This window comes from Camellia sinensis, chromosome 1, assembly GCF_055761805.1.
Source record: "Camellia sinensis isolate YWXY chromosome 1, ASM5576180v1, whole genome shotgun sequence".
NCBI classification, from domain to species: domain Eukaryota; kingdom Viridiplantae; phylum Streptophyta; class Magnoliopsida; order Ericales; family Theaceae; genus Camellia; species Camellia sinensis.
The window spans coordinates 26,436,571-26,453,969 of NC_138961.1; the positions used below are offsets into that span (position 1 = coordinate 26,436,571).

A 17,399-nucleotide genomic window follows, 5' to 3' on the forward strand; every position below is an offset into this window, starting at 1 on the left:
CCTTCCAAAACCAAACTTTTTAGCTCTAGGCTAAAATAGCCAAAAAGCCAACCTACTTCTTAAACGGAGGCATAGTGAGATGTGACCCCCTAATATTATGTTTGTTTTAAGAGATGGATAGGGGAATTGTAATTCCCCCCGAACTACGAATCCCCTTAGGGAGGGGACTATTATAGGTCCGTGAGACTTGATATTAAAAATTAGTCCATCAGACTATTTTTATTTTTATTTTTATTTTTTATATCTTGGACATTTTTTTTAAACATTAATATTTATTTTTTTATATTTTATATTAAGTAAAAATCATTATTTTATTTATTTTATTTTATTTACAATTTTTTTATTATTCTATTATTTTTTATATATTGAGTATTTTTTTAAAAATATTACTATTTAATATTTTTTTATTTTTTTTATTATTTTATATAAAAATAATATAACAACTCCTACATTAATAACTATTATAAAATAAATATAATTTTATTTAATTCTATCGCTATGAATTTATTCCATTTCACCACCGAAAACAAAGGGGTTTGAATTGTTTTCACTTCCCATACACTAGGGTCGCCCCCAGAAGATTACTGTCCCTTCGTCAGCACAATTATCGTCTCCACCAAACTACATAAACAAACAACGACCACGTAACTCATCACTCCCTCTCAGTTCATCAACACCACCTAAAAAATGGCAACCGATTTCACAAAACCAAACCCTTGTTCACTCTCCTCAGTCATCTGTATATACACTGTATTTATCATATCTATATCTGCCCCAGTCGATGCTCGAACTCTAGGGCTCAATTCCATCACCGAACTCGATGACTCTCTCGTATACCTATGGCCTCTTCCCTCAGAGTTCACTTCCGGCAACGAAACCCTAGCCGTTGATCCCGATCTCTCGCTCTCCGTCGGCGGCGAAGGCGGTGGCTCCGCCATTGTCAGCGAAGCGTTTGAGAGGTACAGAGCGATCATATTCAAACAGAGCTCGTGGTTTTCGAAGTTGAAATTGAGGGGAAACTCGGCGTACGATATCAGTAAGCTTAAGATTATTGTTCATTCCGATGATGAAGAGGTGATTATTGTTTTTGAAATTGAATTGCATTCCTTTTGGTTTTGTGGTTTTGAGATTGTTTTTGGGTGTTAAACAGATTCAACTTGGTACGGATGAGAGCTATTCTTTGTTAGTCGCGAAAAGCGATGACCGTTCGATTATTGGGGACGCTACGATTGAGGTAAACTGAGATACGAGCTTGAATTGTAAACTGATGGGATGTGTTGAACAAGAGTAGATGGAGTGAGAATGAATTTGATATGTCTTTGTTCATTGTTTGTTATGAGTTCCTTGTGTTGCTAATACTTTTCTTCTTTAGAACTAGTTTACCCAGAATTTTCATCAGTGTGATCTTCAGTTGAGGAAGAAGTAAAAGAATGTGCATTTGGTGACCATGCATGCTATGGTTTTAAAAACACAGATTTTCATCCAACTTGGTGAAGTTGTCCAAATCCAAATTTTTCTAAAATTTTGAATTTATGGCCAAAGTTTAAAAATCTGAGATTTAAAATTCTTATTTTAATCTAAATTTTGCTGAATTTCAGCCGAACTGAATTTTCAGAATTAATAATAATAAAAAAATTATAAATATGAATTATCTTGAATTTGGATTTCCAAATTTTCCCAATATTCCATATTTTTTGCTTTCTGTTTTTTATTTTAAAAATCCATTACTCTTTTATTTTTATCAATTGTTAGGTGAAGAGGTCCATGGGTTGTAGAAGCCAGAGATATCTGGTTCCCTATTCTAGCCACTGAGCTGACAGACTCTGCATCCCAAAGTTGGTATCATGAACCATAACCCCATAGGGGGGCCTTTAGAACCTGCTTCCAACCTGGGTTTGGCATCAGACTTCAGGTTGCAAGTGTGTATGCAATGCATACATACATCCAAGGGGAAGCCTGCCTAGGGGTTGTGACCTAATTCCTGGCAGATTCCCTTAAGATGGGGAGTCTGCGAAATGGAACTTCTGACAGTTTTTGTTATGGAGGACTGCTGCTTGTCGTGCCTTGTGGCTAAATGCTACTCCGTCAGCGAGCTATAAGAATTCTTAGTGTCCACAGATTGACTTCCTTACTTTATTTATCTAAAGTTAGCTGATCAGTTCAGTGATTAAGAATAAAATATGACGTGGCCATTCTTAAGACTTCAACTCATGACATGCATTATGAACTCAATTCAGTAATCTCTGGAATAATTTTGTAGTTAAGTCCTATTTGTTCCAATATATGATATTTTTCTATTGATTGTAAATTTGTATCATGTGGTTATTTATCTACTTCAATTGACATATCTAAAGATGTGTACAAATATGATTTTCTTTTTAGATGTTTTTTTCTAAGTATTGCTTTATATTCTGTTTACTGCAGGCAAATTCTGTTTTTGGAGCTTTGCGTGGGTTAGAGGTATGTATAATTTATTTATGGCCATCAAATGGCATGGTGCAATAGGTACAAATTATAGACATAGACATCAAGTATGTCATAAATAGATTGCAAAGTTCCCCAGTCTCTTATACCAAATGGGTTTTGTGGGATAACTAGTAATTGACTTGTGAATTTGGTTGTGTGTTTGTCTGGTATATGAGTGTTTGCATACGTCCGTGTGTTTCCATGTGTGTGTTTGTTTGGTTATGTATTTGTCTGGCTTTAGTGATAATTGACCCACTAGTTTTTACTCTCACTAACAATGGGTTCCCTGATTTAAATAATTCAAGTGTTCCGACAAAGCTAAAGATAAGGATAAGTATAAGGTGTATCCATCGGTGCAGTCCATAACAGACACCTGCCCACTTGTTTAATTCTCTCTTATCTTCTTTGTATTATAAATAGGGATGGTCTCACCCTTGTTGAGACAGACCGAAATTTTATGTTTACAATTTCTACTCTCTCTCTTGTAATCCTTCCAACCCCCTCTTGTAAAATAGTGGTACTTCCTCCATTAATAATATCAAGCTTTTGTGTGCACTCTCCATGATTGTAAGTATGTATGCCCTCTGTTAATACTTTAGAACAGTTATTATCTTTTCTGCAGTTTTGGCAACAACAGAAAAATTATTATCTTAATACACCTGTAGATTATTATATCCAACCGTATATATTTGAGCGTATATCAGAGTGTAATCGGCATATAGCAGAATTACAGACTCTGATTAACGAACAGATAGTTGCGTGGGCGGCCAGAAGGCCTCCACCTCCTCAACAGTAAGCTAATGGGATCATATATGTTGTAATTTATTTTATTTATCTACATATTATGTGTATAATTATTCCTGGGTCTGTGCTAATGTAAGGTTAATTAATTGTTAAGGTTAGTGGGACGTCACCCAAGTCACGTAGGGTTAGGTCGTATAGCAGGGATTGCATGATTTGCATACGTCCGTGTGTTTCCATGTGTGTGTTTGTTTGGTTATGTATTTGTCTGGCTTTAGTGATAATTGACCCACTAGTTTTTACTCTCACTAACAATGGGTTCCCTGATTTAAATAATTCAAGTGTCCCATGCACCGTTGTCCTCTTGCAATAACGTGCTATGCCAGGTAGCTTAAGGGGTGATGCCAAGTTTGTCCCTAACATTTTTTATATGTAAATTTTTTATTTTTACTCTCTCCAGACATTCAGCCAATTATGTGCTTATGATTATGTAACAAAAACTGTACAAGTATACAAGGCACCATGGTACATACGGGACAGACCAAGATTTGCATATCGTGGACTTCTGCTTGGTAAGATGAAGTTCTTTCGTTGACAAGGAATGTAAATTGGAAGATTTTGTTGTAATCCCTTCTTGGAATGCTCAAGATTTTGTTGCACATAATCTTGCAGATACTTCAAGGCACTTTTTACCTATCGATGTAATTAAGAAAATAATTGAATCCATGTCATATGCTAAGCTGGTAAGATATGTTGCTCATCATTTCTTCTCCTGCTTGCATTTCAAATTGGAATTTAGTGTGAATACTAGTCTAATTTTATCCCAACATCTTCTTCTTAAAACCTGCATGTAATTCTGATACTGAGAATTGCATTCAGTAGAACGTTCTTCATTGGCACATCATAGATGAACAGTCATTTCCACTAGAAATACCTTCATATCCAAATTTATGGAGTGGGGCATATACGAAGTGGGAGCGCTACACCATTGAAGATGCTCAAGAAATTGTCAAGTAAGATTTCTGTATTTTATTATACCATCAGATACCTGGGCTTTAAATGCTTGTAAAACCTTTTCTGTGTGCGATCACTTGTAGAATGCCAGAAAGTATTTATGCATTGCAATTTGCATCTAATTACATGTTAGACTTGCAACACCTTTGGTGAGTGCTCTTAAAGAGGTAGGGACTAGATAGTTCTGCTTTTGAGAAGCCGATGGAATATAAAAGAAATACCATGTTGAGTAGAAAAAGCAAATCCTGATGAACATCTCCACGAGCTGATAAGAAAGCTTTGCTATGGATTAGAAGCACATAAATTTGGGGAGAGGGGTGGAGTTGACGGGGACGAAACTCGTCTGATAAGCTGAGTGTAAGAAATCTTATATTACGGCAGTGAGGACTACATAGTTGGACTAGTGAAACATAATTCCATTTTAGCATTTTATTGACTGATGACACAATGTAGGATGATATAACTGTTGTACTCTATTCTTATTGAAGGGACTGTTAAAAGCTAAAGATAGAGAACCAATATTTTTACTCTGCTGATCTTGTCATGGCCTCATCATAACAAAGGTGGGTATAGGGACTCAGAGAGAGAGAGAGAGAACAAAAAGTATTCAGTATCGTTTGTGCTGCAACACTCCATTTGTGTGGGTTCTACGCAAAATCCACACAAATGGATAGTCTTAGCCATTTATGGCACTGAATACTTTAGAGAGATAGAGAGAGAGAGAGTAGATGGTGTAATATTTTCATGTCTATTTTGTCTACATCATAACAATGCATCCAGATAATACTTTAGAGAATGATCTTCAGTAAATGCCATATTGCTTTAGTTGACAACAAAGAACAGAGAAAAAGATACAAAACACAAATTAGACCAGTAAGTCAGGAGAAAGCAACAACATGTAGATCATTTTCTGGTTATAGCAATTATTTTTCATGTCACTAAGTCCAAGAATAAGGACGTTAAAGAAACTAAAGGGGGAGGATTTGATTCAAAATAGCAAGCTCAAATATTAGAACTATAACATTCTCAAAAGAATGACAAAATCATACAATCCTCAACCATACAACCTGCACCTCCTATCCTCAAGGAATGATGTTTTTACCAGAGTTCCAAATCAAAAAAACTAAAGAGCGTACTTATAGCATAAAATAAGAAGGCACAATCACACATAAGCATGCACAAAAGACAAAAAAAAAAAAACATAAGTAAATAACAAAACCTACTCACCCATAGGAAGGAAGGAGGGAGAGAGAGATAGAGAAATAGATAGATTAAAGCAATACCAGATCATAGGCAAAATTGCCTAGCATTGCAAAAAGCACAGATCAAGTATATACATATTCTATCAAGGCAAGATGTCAAGCTTTGTGAAATCCTAAGTTACTGAATTCCAATAAATCAAACAGCAATATTAATAGAGAAAGCAAAGACCAGAACAAAGTAAGCAAGTAACATTGATGATCCACAAGTTGAGAAGAACTTACAGGAACCCATATTTTTCTCCAGAAAATTGACTAGAGTAGATCATATTATAGAAAAAATACAAATATATACAGCATGATTGACAATCAATATGAAAATTCAATAATCTTTTTTTATCTTGTCCATAGAACAACTCTATACATGTCACGTTATTTTTAAATAACTTACAAGACTATATATACAATTCAACGTTGCCCAAGATGCTCATAAAAAATTCATGATGCACTACAAGTCTACAACCATGCCGACTGTGCAGAATGCAAACCAGCAATTTACTCCACGTTTATACTCCTAAAGATTTCATATTCCAGCTTTCATGCACTTGTGGTTATGTAATATGCTAACATTTTGCTTCATTCCATGTCTCCTTGCTTTTCAATTATGAAGCTTCGCCAAGATGAGAGGTACATGTTTTCTTTGAAGTTTGTTAACCTTTCAATAAGTATTTTTTTAAAATGTCTGCGTATGTGTGTGGATTTATTAGGATTACTAATCCTACAGTTTCCCCCTTATCCTTCTAATAAACTTTGTACTCTAGGAGTGTTTCTTTTGCAATTTATGTTTAAAACAATCAAATTCTTCCTCCCAGGTTGACTTGTTTAGGCTTTACTGAGTATCAGTGTTTATTTAAACATTAACTTATCCCGGGAAAAAAAAATGAGTGTTTGTTTACTCTTAGGGTTTAATTTGTGTGTCCTTTTTCTTGATGAAACATTGATAACTTTTTGGCAGGTATCAATGTTATGGCAGAGGTAGACGTACCAGGTCATGCAGAATCATGGTAAAAACTATTAGACATCAAGATGTCTTTCTGTTCCTTGTTAATCTGTACACTGAATAATTTCTTTACAGGAAAATTTTGAATATTGGAAAAGAAATTTTGCATTTGCATGTCGATTTGTGTTTCATATAGTGAGGTCAAATCTTTGAGTCCCTTTTCTGTTCTATGCTTTTGTGGCAACACATCCTTGCAAAGGGGAATGTATCCTAGTACCAGTGTTTTAAAAAGTGCGCTTAGGCGCGCGCCTAAGCTCAAGGCGAGGCAAGGCGCAGCTTTGCGTCTCAGTCATGGTGAGGCGAGGCGACACAGGGGAAGCGCTGCCTAGGCGATGAGACGAGCGCCTTATTACGAAGCGCAAGGCCAGCGCCTTGTGCGCCTCGGCTTTCTTCCACTCCAATAGGTTCTGCTCTCTTCTCCTCTTCTTCTCTTCTCTGCTTCTTCTCCTCTCTTCGCTTCTTGCCTTCTTCTTCGTCTTCGTCTTCTCTTCTCTCCTCTTCTCTTCCCTTCTTTCGTTGTCTTCTTCTCGCTTCTGTCTCACCACGATCGCTCTCTCTCTCTCTCGCCTTCTCTCTCGCGATCGCGATCTCTCTCTCTCTCTCTCTCTCTCTCTCTCTCGTTCACGATCACTCTCTCTCTCTCGCGATGGCGATCTATCTCTCTCTCTCTTTTGTCTCTCCCTTTATCTTCTTAATTCATATATATATATATATATAATATTATATAATACCTATTATATAATATATAATATACAATATACTTATAATATATAAAATATAATTGATTTATATATATAATATTATACAATACCTATTATATAATATATAATATAATATACTTATAGATAATATGTAAAATAAAATACATTAATTATTTAAAAATAAACACATATATATATAATAAAATAAAAAAATTAATTAAAACACATTATTTAAAAAATATAATAAATAAATAAAATAATATATATATATATATATTAAAAAATTAATTATTTTTTTCTTCTTATTAAAAAAATTAATAATATACATATTAAATATTTGTTTATGTTGAAAATTGTGCTTTATTAATATTTTGCTTAACTTCTATAACTTGCGCCTTGCTTTGGTGAGGCGCGCGCCTTGCCTCGCGCCTCGGGGCTTAGGCTCCAGGTGACCTTGGCGCCTCGATGCGCCTAGGGCTTTTTAAAACACTGCCTAGTACCACACACACACTACTATCTCTATATGCGCTTTTTCTCAATCTATGTATGTGTGTATTATAGATGAGAATGATATTAGTGTATTGATTTCTGCTCGACTACAGATTCAGACATGTGCATAGACATGTCTTCATGCTTATAACAAGAATTCTTCATGCTCTGCCTGGGTGACCCTAGGAAATTTGATTATGCATAAAGGATAATCAAACATAAAACAGACATGATGACAGTGGCAATGCGGATTGCATATTTATAGAACCTTCGTCATTTTTCTTATGTTGAGTGGAACCTTTTAGTCTGTAGGTTCACGGTGCAAATTCTCAAAAATACTGAATGCCCGCATATTTTAATATTTACCCTGAGCATTGTTACCCAGATTTTTTTTAAGAAAACATTATTGCCCAACAAAAGCCTGGTTATCTTTGAAAAACAATGGCTGTTAGGAAAATTGAGCTGCTTGCGAACCCAGCTCATTGTTTGCTGTGAAGATTGTTCTGGCTTAAACACCATTTCAGCATTTAGGAGCTTATCTACTGAATGAGATCCTTTGAACTAACATATTTCAAACTTCTCATCTGCTTCTAATGCAGGGGTGCTGGGTATCCTGATCTTTGGCCTTCATCTTCCTGCAGAGAGCCTCTGGATGTAGCAAAAAACTTTACTTTTGATGTTATTTCTGGCATTCTGTCAGGTAAAGTTTCATTTGTTCATTTTTTTAGCAAAGGCTGCTGTTTCTTTCTGCATGTGTTCAGTTGCTGCTTTTTTATGGATGCTAAACTATATTATCTGTATATCCTATTCAACATTCTGCTACTTTGCACATTTTTGTATTTGATAACTTCCCTGAGCAATATGGGATGCATCTCTTTCCTTTGGGTCCAATGATGACAGGCTGTGCAATTAGGTGTAGCTGCCCCCCTGCCCATGAACCCACCTAACCGTGATAAGGGACGACTTTTTTCCCATGTCCCTGTCTAACTATCAAGAGACTGTACCAGTTAAACTAGCTGGTTACTTCAGTGTGAGATGCATTCTGCAGATTGCAATTAGCGCTATTATTGGCTCTCCATTATAAAAAGCATAATTGTTAAGGTTTATAGACCAATATTATGTTTGCGAATTTTTGGTTTTCCCTGAAAACACATTTTATCAAAAAAATATTGCTGAATTTATTTTTCTTGCAGGCTTCATTTGAAGTTTCTGTATAAGATTTACTACATAACTAGTAATTTTGATTGCATCACACATCGCCAGTTTCTTTATCTAGCTGGGCACCACATTGTTCATATATCAGGTGGATTGCCGTATGATATTCATGTGGATGTGTTTCTCATGATGCTTGCAGTGCAAGTAAATTTTTTTTTTAAATTTTGAAAATGCAGTACAAAGCATGCCTAATGCATGGAGGGAAAGATGAGCTCTCCATTTTGTCATCATCACCAAAAAAGAAAATAAAATAAAATTAAGGCTGTACCATATATAAATAATTGTTGTACAACGAATGCACAATTACTGACCAACCTGAAATAGTTGTCCAAGGTCATGCTGCTCAATTACCGGTTTCTTGGTGAGCACATCTTATTCATCCACCTTGACCAACTCTCGTAGTGTCATTCTTAGCATGATTAATTTTCTTTTTTGCTGGTTGCATTAACCTCCAAATTCCAACAGTTGCTTGAAATCTATATTTTGTAGTCAATGGAATCATTATCTTCCAATATATTATCTGTTTTACCTTAAGACTAAGTTGCAAGATGTGTTTGGTATCATTTTGAACACTATGTGTCATTTCTTGAAAACATATTTAACGAAAATTGAACCGAAAACTTGTTTCGGAGAAGTTTTCCGAAAGCATCCCATTTTTTAGGAAACAATTTAAAGATGTTTTCTGAATTTTCCAAAACTATTTTTACACACAAAAAAAGAAAAAGTTCTGGAAAATAATGGATATTCTCAAACTTTTCATTATTTTTGTTTCCGAAAATACGAAAAATGAAAACATTGGAAATGAAAATGATACCAAACAGATTATGTTCTGTGGTTTACCCTTTTAGGAGGTATGCAAGATTTTCTCTCCTTCTGGAGAAATTTTGGTGATTCTCATTTTTTAGTTTTTTTATTCTGCAGATATGAGGAAAATCTTTCCATTTGAGCTCTTCCACTTGGGTGGTGATGAGGTTCACACAGGTTAGTAGTAAGTGGTTTCTTATTGGGGAAATCCCTTCCTTTGTTGGTCTTTTCTTGTTGGACTAAAATTTCACCTACTCAATGAAACAGAATTTGAGTGAGAGCCCATGTGGTATTGCAAATTGCCTTATTGCATGAATTTTTCCAATTTGAATTAACATTCAAAATCTTTGAATTTGTAAATGAGTTAATTTAGATTGGTGTGGGTGATGAATGGAACATATTTTGAATATTTTGACTTTCGATAGCAAATTCTATATTTTAAAAGAAATGACCAAATTTAACTCATAAAGTAATATATATATATATATATATATATTGGGGGTGTTTGGTGGAGATTATTTTAAGCTAAAAGCTGATAATTAGAAGGTAGAAACTAAAAACATCCCTCACCAAGCTTCTAGAAAGTCAATTTTTTCAGCTTATTTAAGCTATTTCTGCTTAATAAGTTATAATCAGAAGATGTACCAAATAGTCTGACACAAACTCCTAAATTAAAATAAGCTATAAATTGCTTGTATAATCCCCACAAAACACACCCATTATTTAGTTGTTAGGTTATTACAAAAAAAACCCATCTAATTGTTTAATTTGCAAGTGGGATAATTCTAAATTCATTCAGATTTTTGGGACAATTACATGATACATAAATGTTTTTTCTTGTTCAAACTGACATTTTAAAGGGTAGCAATTAAAGCAAAGAATAAGTGCTTCGTGGATTTACATCCAAAAATTGTGAAAGAGAGAAAGCCATAAACTAAAATTTTAGTTATTTTTGTTGTAATGTAATGATTCATCTTTTTTCATAAAATTAATGTGATTTTAAATTCATTGAATTATGATGTACTTCATGGCCATGAAATTTTATTGATTGTTTGTTTTATTTCTAAAACTGATTATCAAATTTGTTATTGATTGTTTCATGGCCATGAAATTTTATGTATTGGAACTGTTGTTTCTGTTGTCTTCAACTTACAAGAATAGGAGACCTCAACTAGTAAATTTCATAACTAGTTCAATTCTATAGGCAGATGCTATAGCTAATATTCACTCCCACAACCATTATATTTACGTGGTTTCAATGATTTTGAAGCTATTTTAATGATAAGGAGACATAATGATAAGAATCCCCATGAAAACACTGAGTTGTGTTTAATAATTCTCTTTATTATTGAAAAGAAGTGGTGTTCAAAAACAAAGAGAAGTTTGCTTCTATCTTTAAAGTTGCACAAATGTAAATCAAAGGTCATTTATGATCTCTATTAAATTCATTACTATTGTGTTTTAGGCTAAAGAAACACATGTAACGCCAAAGGCATTGTGTTTTCATGTTCTTTTTTTACTAACTTCCATGAAGTTGTCTCCCCTGTTACAATTTCGTTTCACATAATCTCTCTCTGCCTCTGTGTGTGTGTGTCTGCTGTGTTTGTGTGCGCGTGTGTTATGCACATTTAACTTTTTATCAGAGAGATGGTTTTAGTCTTGGACAATGAGTTTTATGCTTCTATGACTTCTAATCTTTTTGTTACATTGAAATGTTGCAGATTGTTGGACCTCTACTCCACATGTGCAGCAATGGTATGTTCCTCACCTTTTAAAGTTTATTTTTGTGACGCGAAGTCCCATGTGGTATCAGAGCTGGATGTACTGTAGGGATGGATAGGGTGCGTGTCCCAAGCCTTACGACCTAGGTGTGAGGGAGGGTATGGAGCAAAGTCCCACATCACTTAAGTACAAAGGGGATGTTAAGGGCAACCTCAATTCATAAGCTAGCTCTTGGGGTTGAGTTCTACCCAAGATTGTGTCACAATTGTCCTTATGGTTGTCAGTGACTTCCAATTCCTATAGTGAATTTGTACTTATTGAACATAATGGGCTAGGAAACAGAATATTTTGAGAGAGAGAGAACATGATGTGGTTTATGTTCTTCTAACTGAGCCTCGTGTTTATAAATTATGACCTCTCCAAGCCTGAGATTGGTATAAAGATTTCTAAGATTCATGTTTGCTACATATGGTTCCATATGCAGGCTTCAAGATCACAACATGACGGCTAAAGATGCATATCAATATTTCGTACTCAGAGTTCAAGAAATAGCCATATCCAAGAACTGGAACCCTGTCAATTGGTATGTCATGAGTTTATACTACAAAAATTTGTGACTAGGATATCTGAAGTAGATCATGCCTTGACAATTTCTGCAAGATGAGTTTTCAGGAGAGTTCCTTCTCAGTTGTTCCCATAACGATTTTATTAGGATTTAGGAATATTTTGCAGGCCAATAAAATAATATTAGGGTAACTCATCATGAAATCACGAATCAAAAGGTTTTCTGTATTCTATATTATATGCATTTATCAGAAACTCTTCATTACCGCTACAAGTATTAATAAGTTCATCAAAGGATTGATGATTAAAGAGGTGATTTCTTGTGACATATTTCTCTTGTATGTAACTTTTATTATGATAATGTTCTGAAATACAGATGGGAAGATGTGACAGTAAGGATTTTTCTTATCGCAGGCAAGAAACATTTGATGCATTTGCATCAAAACTCAACCAGCAGACTGTAGTTCATAATTGGTGAGTGTCAGATTGGATTTATGCGTGCAGTTTTACAATTGTATATCAATCCAGAGGTGTTATGGTCCAACTTATAACTCATGAAGTGCATATAAAAAAACATGGTCCAACTTGTAAACAATGTTATCTATCTGTAGGTTGGGTGGCGGTGTTTGTCCAAAGGCTGTTGCAAAAGGTTTTAGATGCATTTTCAGCAATCAAGATTTTTGGTATCTTGACCACTTAGATGTCCCGTGGGAGGGTGTCTATACTGCTGAGCCACTGGAAGGAATAAATGATGTATCTGGCCAACAACTTGTTATTGGGGGAGAAGTTTGCATGTGGGCTGAGACAGCTGATGCTTCAAATGTTCAACAAACAATATGGCCTAGGGCTGCAGCAGCTGCAGGTATGCCAATTAATACTCCACCAAAGACCTAATCGTCGTAGTTGGAATTCAATTGCCTAGTTATGAACTAGCATCTGGTAGAGCAAATGTTGTGGTTTTAAGGTGCTTCTTAGGCCCCATTTGGTGGTGTGGTGGCTTTCAATGAAGTGCTTTTGATTTAAGGGCATTGTAGAGAAGAGGTGGTGTAAAGAGTGGTTTGGTACTGTATGGTTGCTGCAATTGAGAAGCACTTTTACATCCTCTTTTTTGTTAAAACACTGTAGTTATTACTTTACTGGAAAGTGCTTTTAGGTGAACAAAACTCTACGCGTAAGTGCTTGAAAAATGCAGCCAGACATGCCCCCTAGAGGACTTCCACGGGAAAAGGGCTTTCGAACTACATGTACTGCAGTGCCAAATAGGGCCTAGGATGGCTTTGTGTGGGGAAAGGAAAAGGTGAAAAAATCAGCTTCTAGTTCATTCACGCTCCCTTCTTGTAAAAATATATGTATTATTGATTGATATATGTTGATGTGTTACAAGATTGATAATATTCTGTATATTACAATTCCTATATATAGAGGAGAAGATGGTAGTGGAGTGTGTGATAGTGGAGGTGGATGGTAGTGGAGTGTGTGATAGTGGAGGTGGTAGGTGTGGAGAAAGATAGTGGAGGTAGTAGGTGAGTGGTAAATTCTAACAGCCCCCCGCAAACTCAAGGAGGATAGAAACTAACCAACTTGAGTTTGAAGAGAGGAACAAAACAAGAAAATACATAAAAATAAAAAAAAGATAGGAGACACTGTATGGTCGTGTCAGACCGTTGATGAAGACACTGAAAGGTGGTGCCATAACGTGGTAGAGGACACTGTATGGTGGTGTCAGACCGATGTAGAAGACAGTTTATGGGGTCATGTCGGACCGTTGTAGAAGACAGTTTATGGGGTCATGTCGGACCGTTGTAGAAGACAATGTTGTGACAGTTTACGGAGTCTTGCTGGACCCTTGTAGAAACTAACCGGAATCAATGTCGGGACAGTTTACAGAGTCTTGTCGGACCCTTGTAGAAACTAACCGGAATCTATGTCGGGACAGTTTACAGAGTCTTGTCGGACCCATAAAGGAGCTAACCGGAATCAATGTCGGGACAGTTTACAGAGTCTTGTCGGACCCTTGTAAAAGTGGCACCCTCAAAAGGTGTGCCCAATTTTGTCAAAAGGCGTGCCATCAAAAGGTGTGCCCAATTCATCAAAAGGCGTGCCATCAAAAGGCGTGTCCACTTTGTCAAAAGATGTGCCATGAAAAGGCGTGCCAGTTTGTCGGGCGGCAAGAGGCGCGCGATACGCGTGGCTGCCTCGGCTATTTATCCAAGACGAAGGCTGAGGCTGAGGCATACCATTCTGAAACCTCTGAAACCAACCCTTCGCTGAAAAAAACTCTGCCTCTGCGGAGAGAGAAACTGTGGAACACTTTGTTGCCATTCTGTCACCAACCCTTCCGAAACACTTAGCAACCCAAAAAATGCGTGGAAACCATGACGGCGGTCACAAATTTGTCGAACCGGCTGCAGAGTAGGACAAATGAGGTGCAGCATTTAAATTCCCAGCTGGCTCTGCTCCAACGCATGTATAAGGATGCGCGAGCAGAGATAAGCGTGCTAAGGGCAGTTCGTCTTCTTTTTTTTTTTTTTTTTTTTTTTTTTTTTTTTTTTTAATAAAGTGAAAGAAAAAATAAAAATAAAAAAGAAAGAAATAATAAGAATATATGGGAAATCAAAACGAGAGAGTGTTGTGTTTGGGTAATATAGTATAATAAAAAGAGATAGATATATAGATAGAAAATAAAGAAAGTTGGGTATTTGAAAAAGATTAAAAATGATGTAGAGAAAATAAATAAAAATAATTAATTTTGAAATCAAACGGAGGAGAGAGAGGGGACAAGCCCATGTGATAAAGTGGAGAGAGAGGGTGTAGTGCATTGTAAAGGAAGATTCAAGTTTGATTTTCCCGCGGGTTTGGAGTGTAAGGGGGTTTTTTTAATACCGTGGGCCGGTTTTGGCTATCAAAATATAATATATTATATTATATAATTTTTAACATAATATTTATATAATATATTATATTTGTTTGTGGAAGTGTGCAACAGCTGGGCCGCTTTCCTGATGGGTTTGAGTGGGATGAGATGATTATGTTTTTTTTAAAAAAAATAGACACCACCATCGTAGTGGAGCATCTCTGCTGTGCTACCCATCATCAGTCTCACACAACAAAGGAGGAGAGAGAAAGAGCCAAAAGATCGCCCACAAAACTCTTCTAATGCAGCTGCAGCACTAAAGAAACCAATAAGATCCAGTAATTCACACTCACTAATTTTCACCGAGACAAGAGAGCGACAATTTCTTCATGTCGAAGAAGACCATCAGTGGAAAATCCAGAGCATCTGTCAAGCTTGAGCGATTGTAAAGCTCGACCACGAGAATGAGCAAGGAGCTCAAGATCCGAGTCCATCACAATCATCCGGCGAAAGTGAAGAGCCTTCAAGCAACTAAACGACCTCGAAATCTCTTCCACCCAGGGAGTCACATACCCTCCCCAATCCTCCGGAATCAGATTAAACATCGCCTCTCTCGGCTTCCCCTTCAATTTCAGCAACTCCAGGTGCTGAAAACTCCGCCACAGCATCTGCGGCGTCGTGGTATAACATAGAACGATCGTAACGTGCTTTCGCGTCGTCTTGTTCGTCTTCCAAAAGTGAAGAGAGAGAGAGAGAGAGCACATGCAGCTGGTGTATTTCTGGGTGTGTTCATGTGCGTCAAAGCACCGCACACCGTCACAGCACCGCTGGATCTTCTCCACCGCACATCTCGACAACTCCTCGTGGATGGACAAGATCAAAGGTGTCTTCACCGGATCAAAGCCCACCTCTGATTCAGACCTTGAGGCAATTGGGCACATGATATGTGGATGAAGAAAGGGCAACTAACACAACCATAGCTCTTACCTGTGATGGGTAGCAAACACCCATTACAGAGGCCTTTCCTCTGATTCATATGGAGATTCAAATGATTTTTTTTTTGGCTGAATATAGTGAGCTCCAAAGGATGTTCGTGAAGGAAGGTTGAATCACAGGCTCCATCTCACTGGAGAGAATCTCTAAAGCAGTCAAAAGCAAGAAGCAGCAAAGCATTCTGGGAGGTTTGAATTGGTTGAGATCCGGCGGGCGGTCAAGGCAAGGTTGCCGCCCGCCGGAAGGCGAAGAACACCAAGATCTTTAACTATTGCTCTGATACCATGTAAAAATATATGTATTATTGATTGATATATGTTGATGTGTTACAAGATTGATAATATTCTGTATATTACAATTCCTATATATAGAGGAGAAGATGGTAGTGGAGTGTGTGATAGTGGAGGTGGATGGTAGTGGAGTGTGTGATAGTGGAGGTGGTAGGTGTGGAGAAAGATAGTGGAGGTAGTAGGTGAGTGGTAAATTCTAACACTTCTCATTTCTTTTTCCTCCAAAAATATCTTCACAAATCTAAGATCCAAGCAGTCTAAGTAGTGACAGTAAAAGCTTGTTGAGTTGCCTTGATTGAAGTTTACCAATTAGGAGTGCTACCATCACCCTTTTAGGGGATTCACAAGTCCTATTTGTGTTTTGATCTTGTGTTAGTATTTTTCATGTCGTGATACAATATTCTAGCATGTTTGGTTTAGATAATAGTGGATATGTAAATTTATTTCTAAATTTTTGGTTCTTACTATTTTTCTTTTTCTTCTTTTTTGAGGCCTTTTCTTTTCCCTTTTTCTTGCTAAATACACTTGACTTCGTTTTCCTCCTGTAGAGCGTTTGTGGAGCAAGAGAGAGGACTTACCTGCAGGAAATATTACCATTACTGTATTACCTAGGTTCCAATACTTCAGATGTCTCTTGACGAGGCGCGGGGTTCCAGCTGCTCCAGCTACAAATAAGTATGCTCGAAGTCCTCCAAGTGGCCCGGGGTCATGCTATGCGCAATAATTCCTGTTAGACTTTTTATTCTGTAGAAAGTACAGCTTTTCCAGCAGGTTAATTTCTTTGTTGCTTCACTCCAACATCCCTGTTGTCATGGTTTTGATATCTTTGGGATTGGGAGTTGCATCTGATCTGCTTTCTGTAATTTGGAGACGACATTGTCGTTGTTGTTGTGACATGGAGTATAACTGTTACTTTTGTTTCAATTGATATGCTTTTTAGCCACCCCATGTTCTTTTTCCTATAACAGTTCCTATTCTTCAGTAACTTTTCTTTCTTGGATTTGTGTCTTGAGGGAAATTGCTTCTTTTTATACGTTGCTTGTAAAATAAATGCATCCTTCACAGTATTCCCCATGGGGGCCTGCTTCTTTTTTGCTCCCTTTGTTTCAGCGAAAAGCATTTTCTTTACAAAAAAAAAAAAAAATTCTAGAAAACTTCTTTCAAAAGAAGGTTTGTTGTTTTCTTGTATTTGATTGTCAGTGGGTGCACACTATGCTGGTGCAATTTTATATCTAAATTTTTAAATGAGTAATATAGATTGGTTTTCATGTCTTATTAGTATTTATT

General features: G+C 36.5%; 1 protein-coding gene across 1 annotated transcript; it reads left to right on the top strand.

Annotated features, from left to right (window-relative positions):
- The first annotated feature begins 519 nt into the window (after positions 1–519).
- On the top strand, positions 520–17,055 carry HEXO1 (beta-hexosaminidase 1). The gene is made up of 15 exons (XM_028217017.2): positions 520–1,074; positions 1,151–1,234; positions 2,425–2,460; positions 3,668–3,779; positions 3,880–3,950; positions 4,090–4,220; positions 6,091–6,107; positions 6,436–6,484; positions 8,270–8,370; positions 9,807–9,866; positions 11,411–11,444; positions 11,896–11,994; positions 12,390–12,449; positions 12,587–12,837; positions 16,661–17,055. Exons 1-15 carry the CDS (start codon positions 688–690, stop codon positions 16,834–16,836), a joined length of 1,668 nt encoding a protein of 555 aa, XP_028072818.1. The 5' UTR covers positions 520–687; the 3' UTR covers positions 16,837–17,055.
- The last annotated feature ends 344 nt before the right edge of the window (positions 17,056–17,399 follow it).

Excerpts from the sequence above, each read along its gene's own strand:
- HEXO1 (XM_028217017.2), top strand. The coding sequence starts at position 688 with ATGGCAACCGATTTCACAAAACCAAACCCTTGTTCACTCTCCTCAGTC. Across the intron at positions 1,075-1,150 it reads TTCATTCCGATGATGAAGAG|ATTCAACTTGGTACGGATGA; the intron begins GTGATTATTGTT and ends GGTGTTAAACAG. Across the intron at positions 1,235-2,424 it reads TTGGGGACGCTACGATTGAG|GCAAATTCTGTTTTTGGAGC; the intron begins GTAAACTGAGAT and ends TGTTTACTGCAG.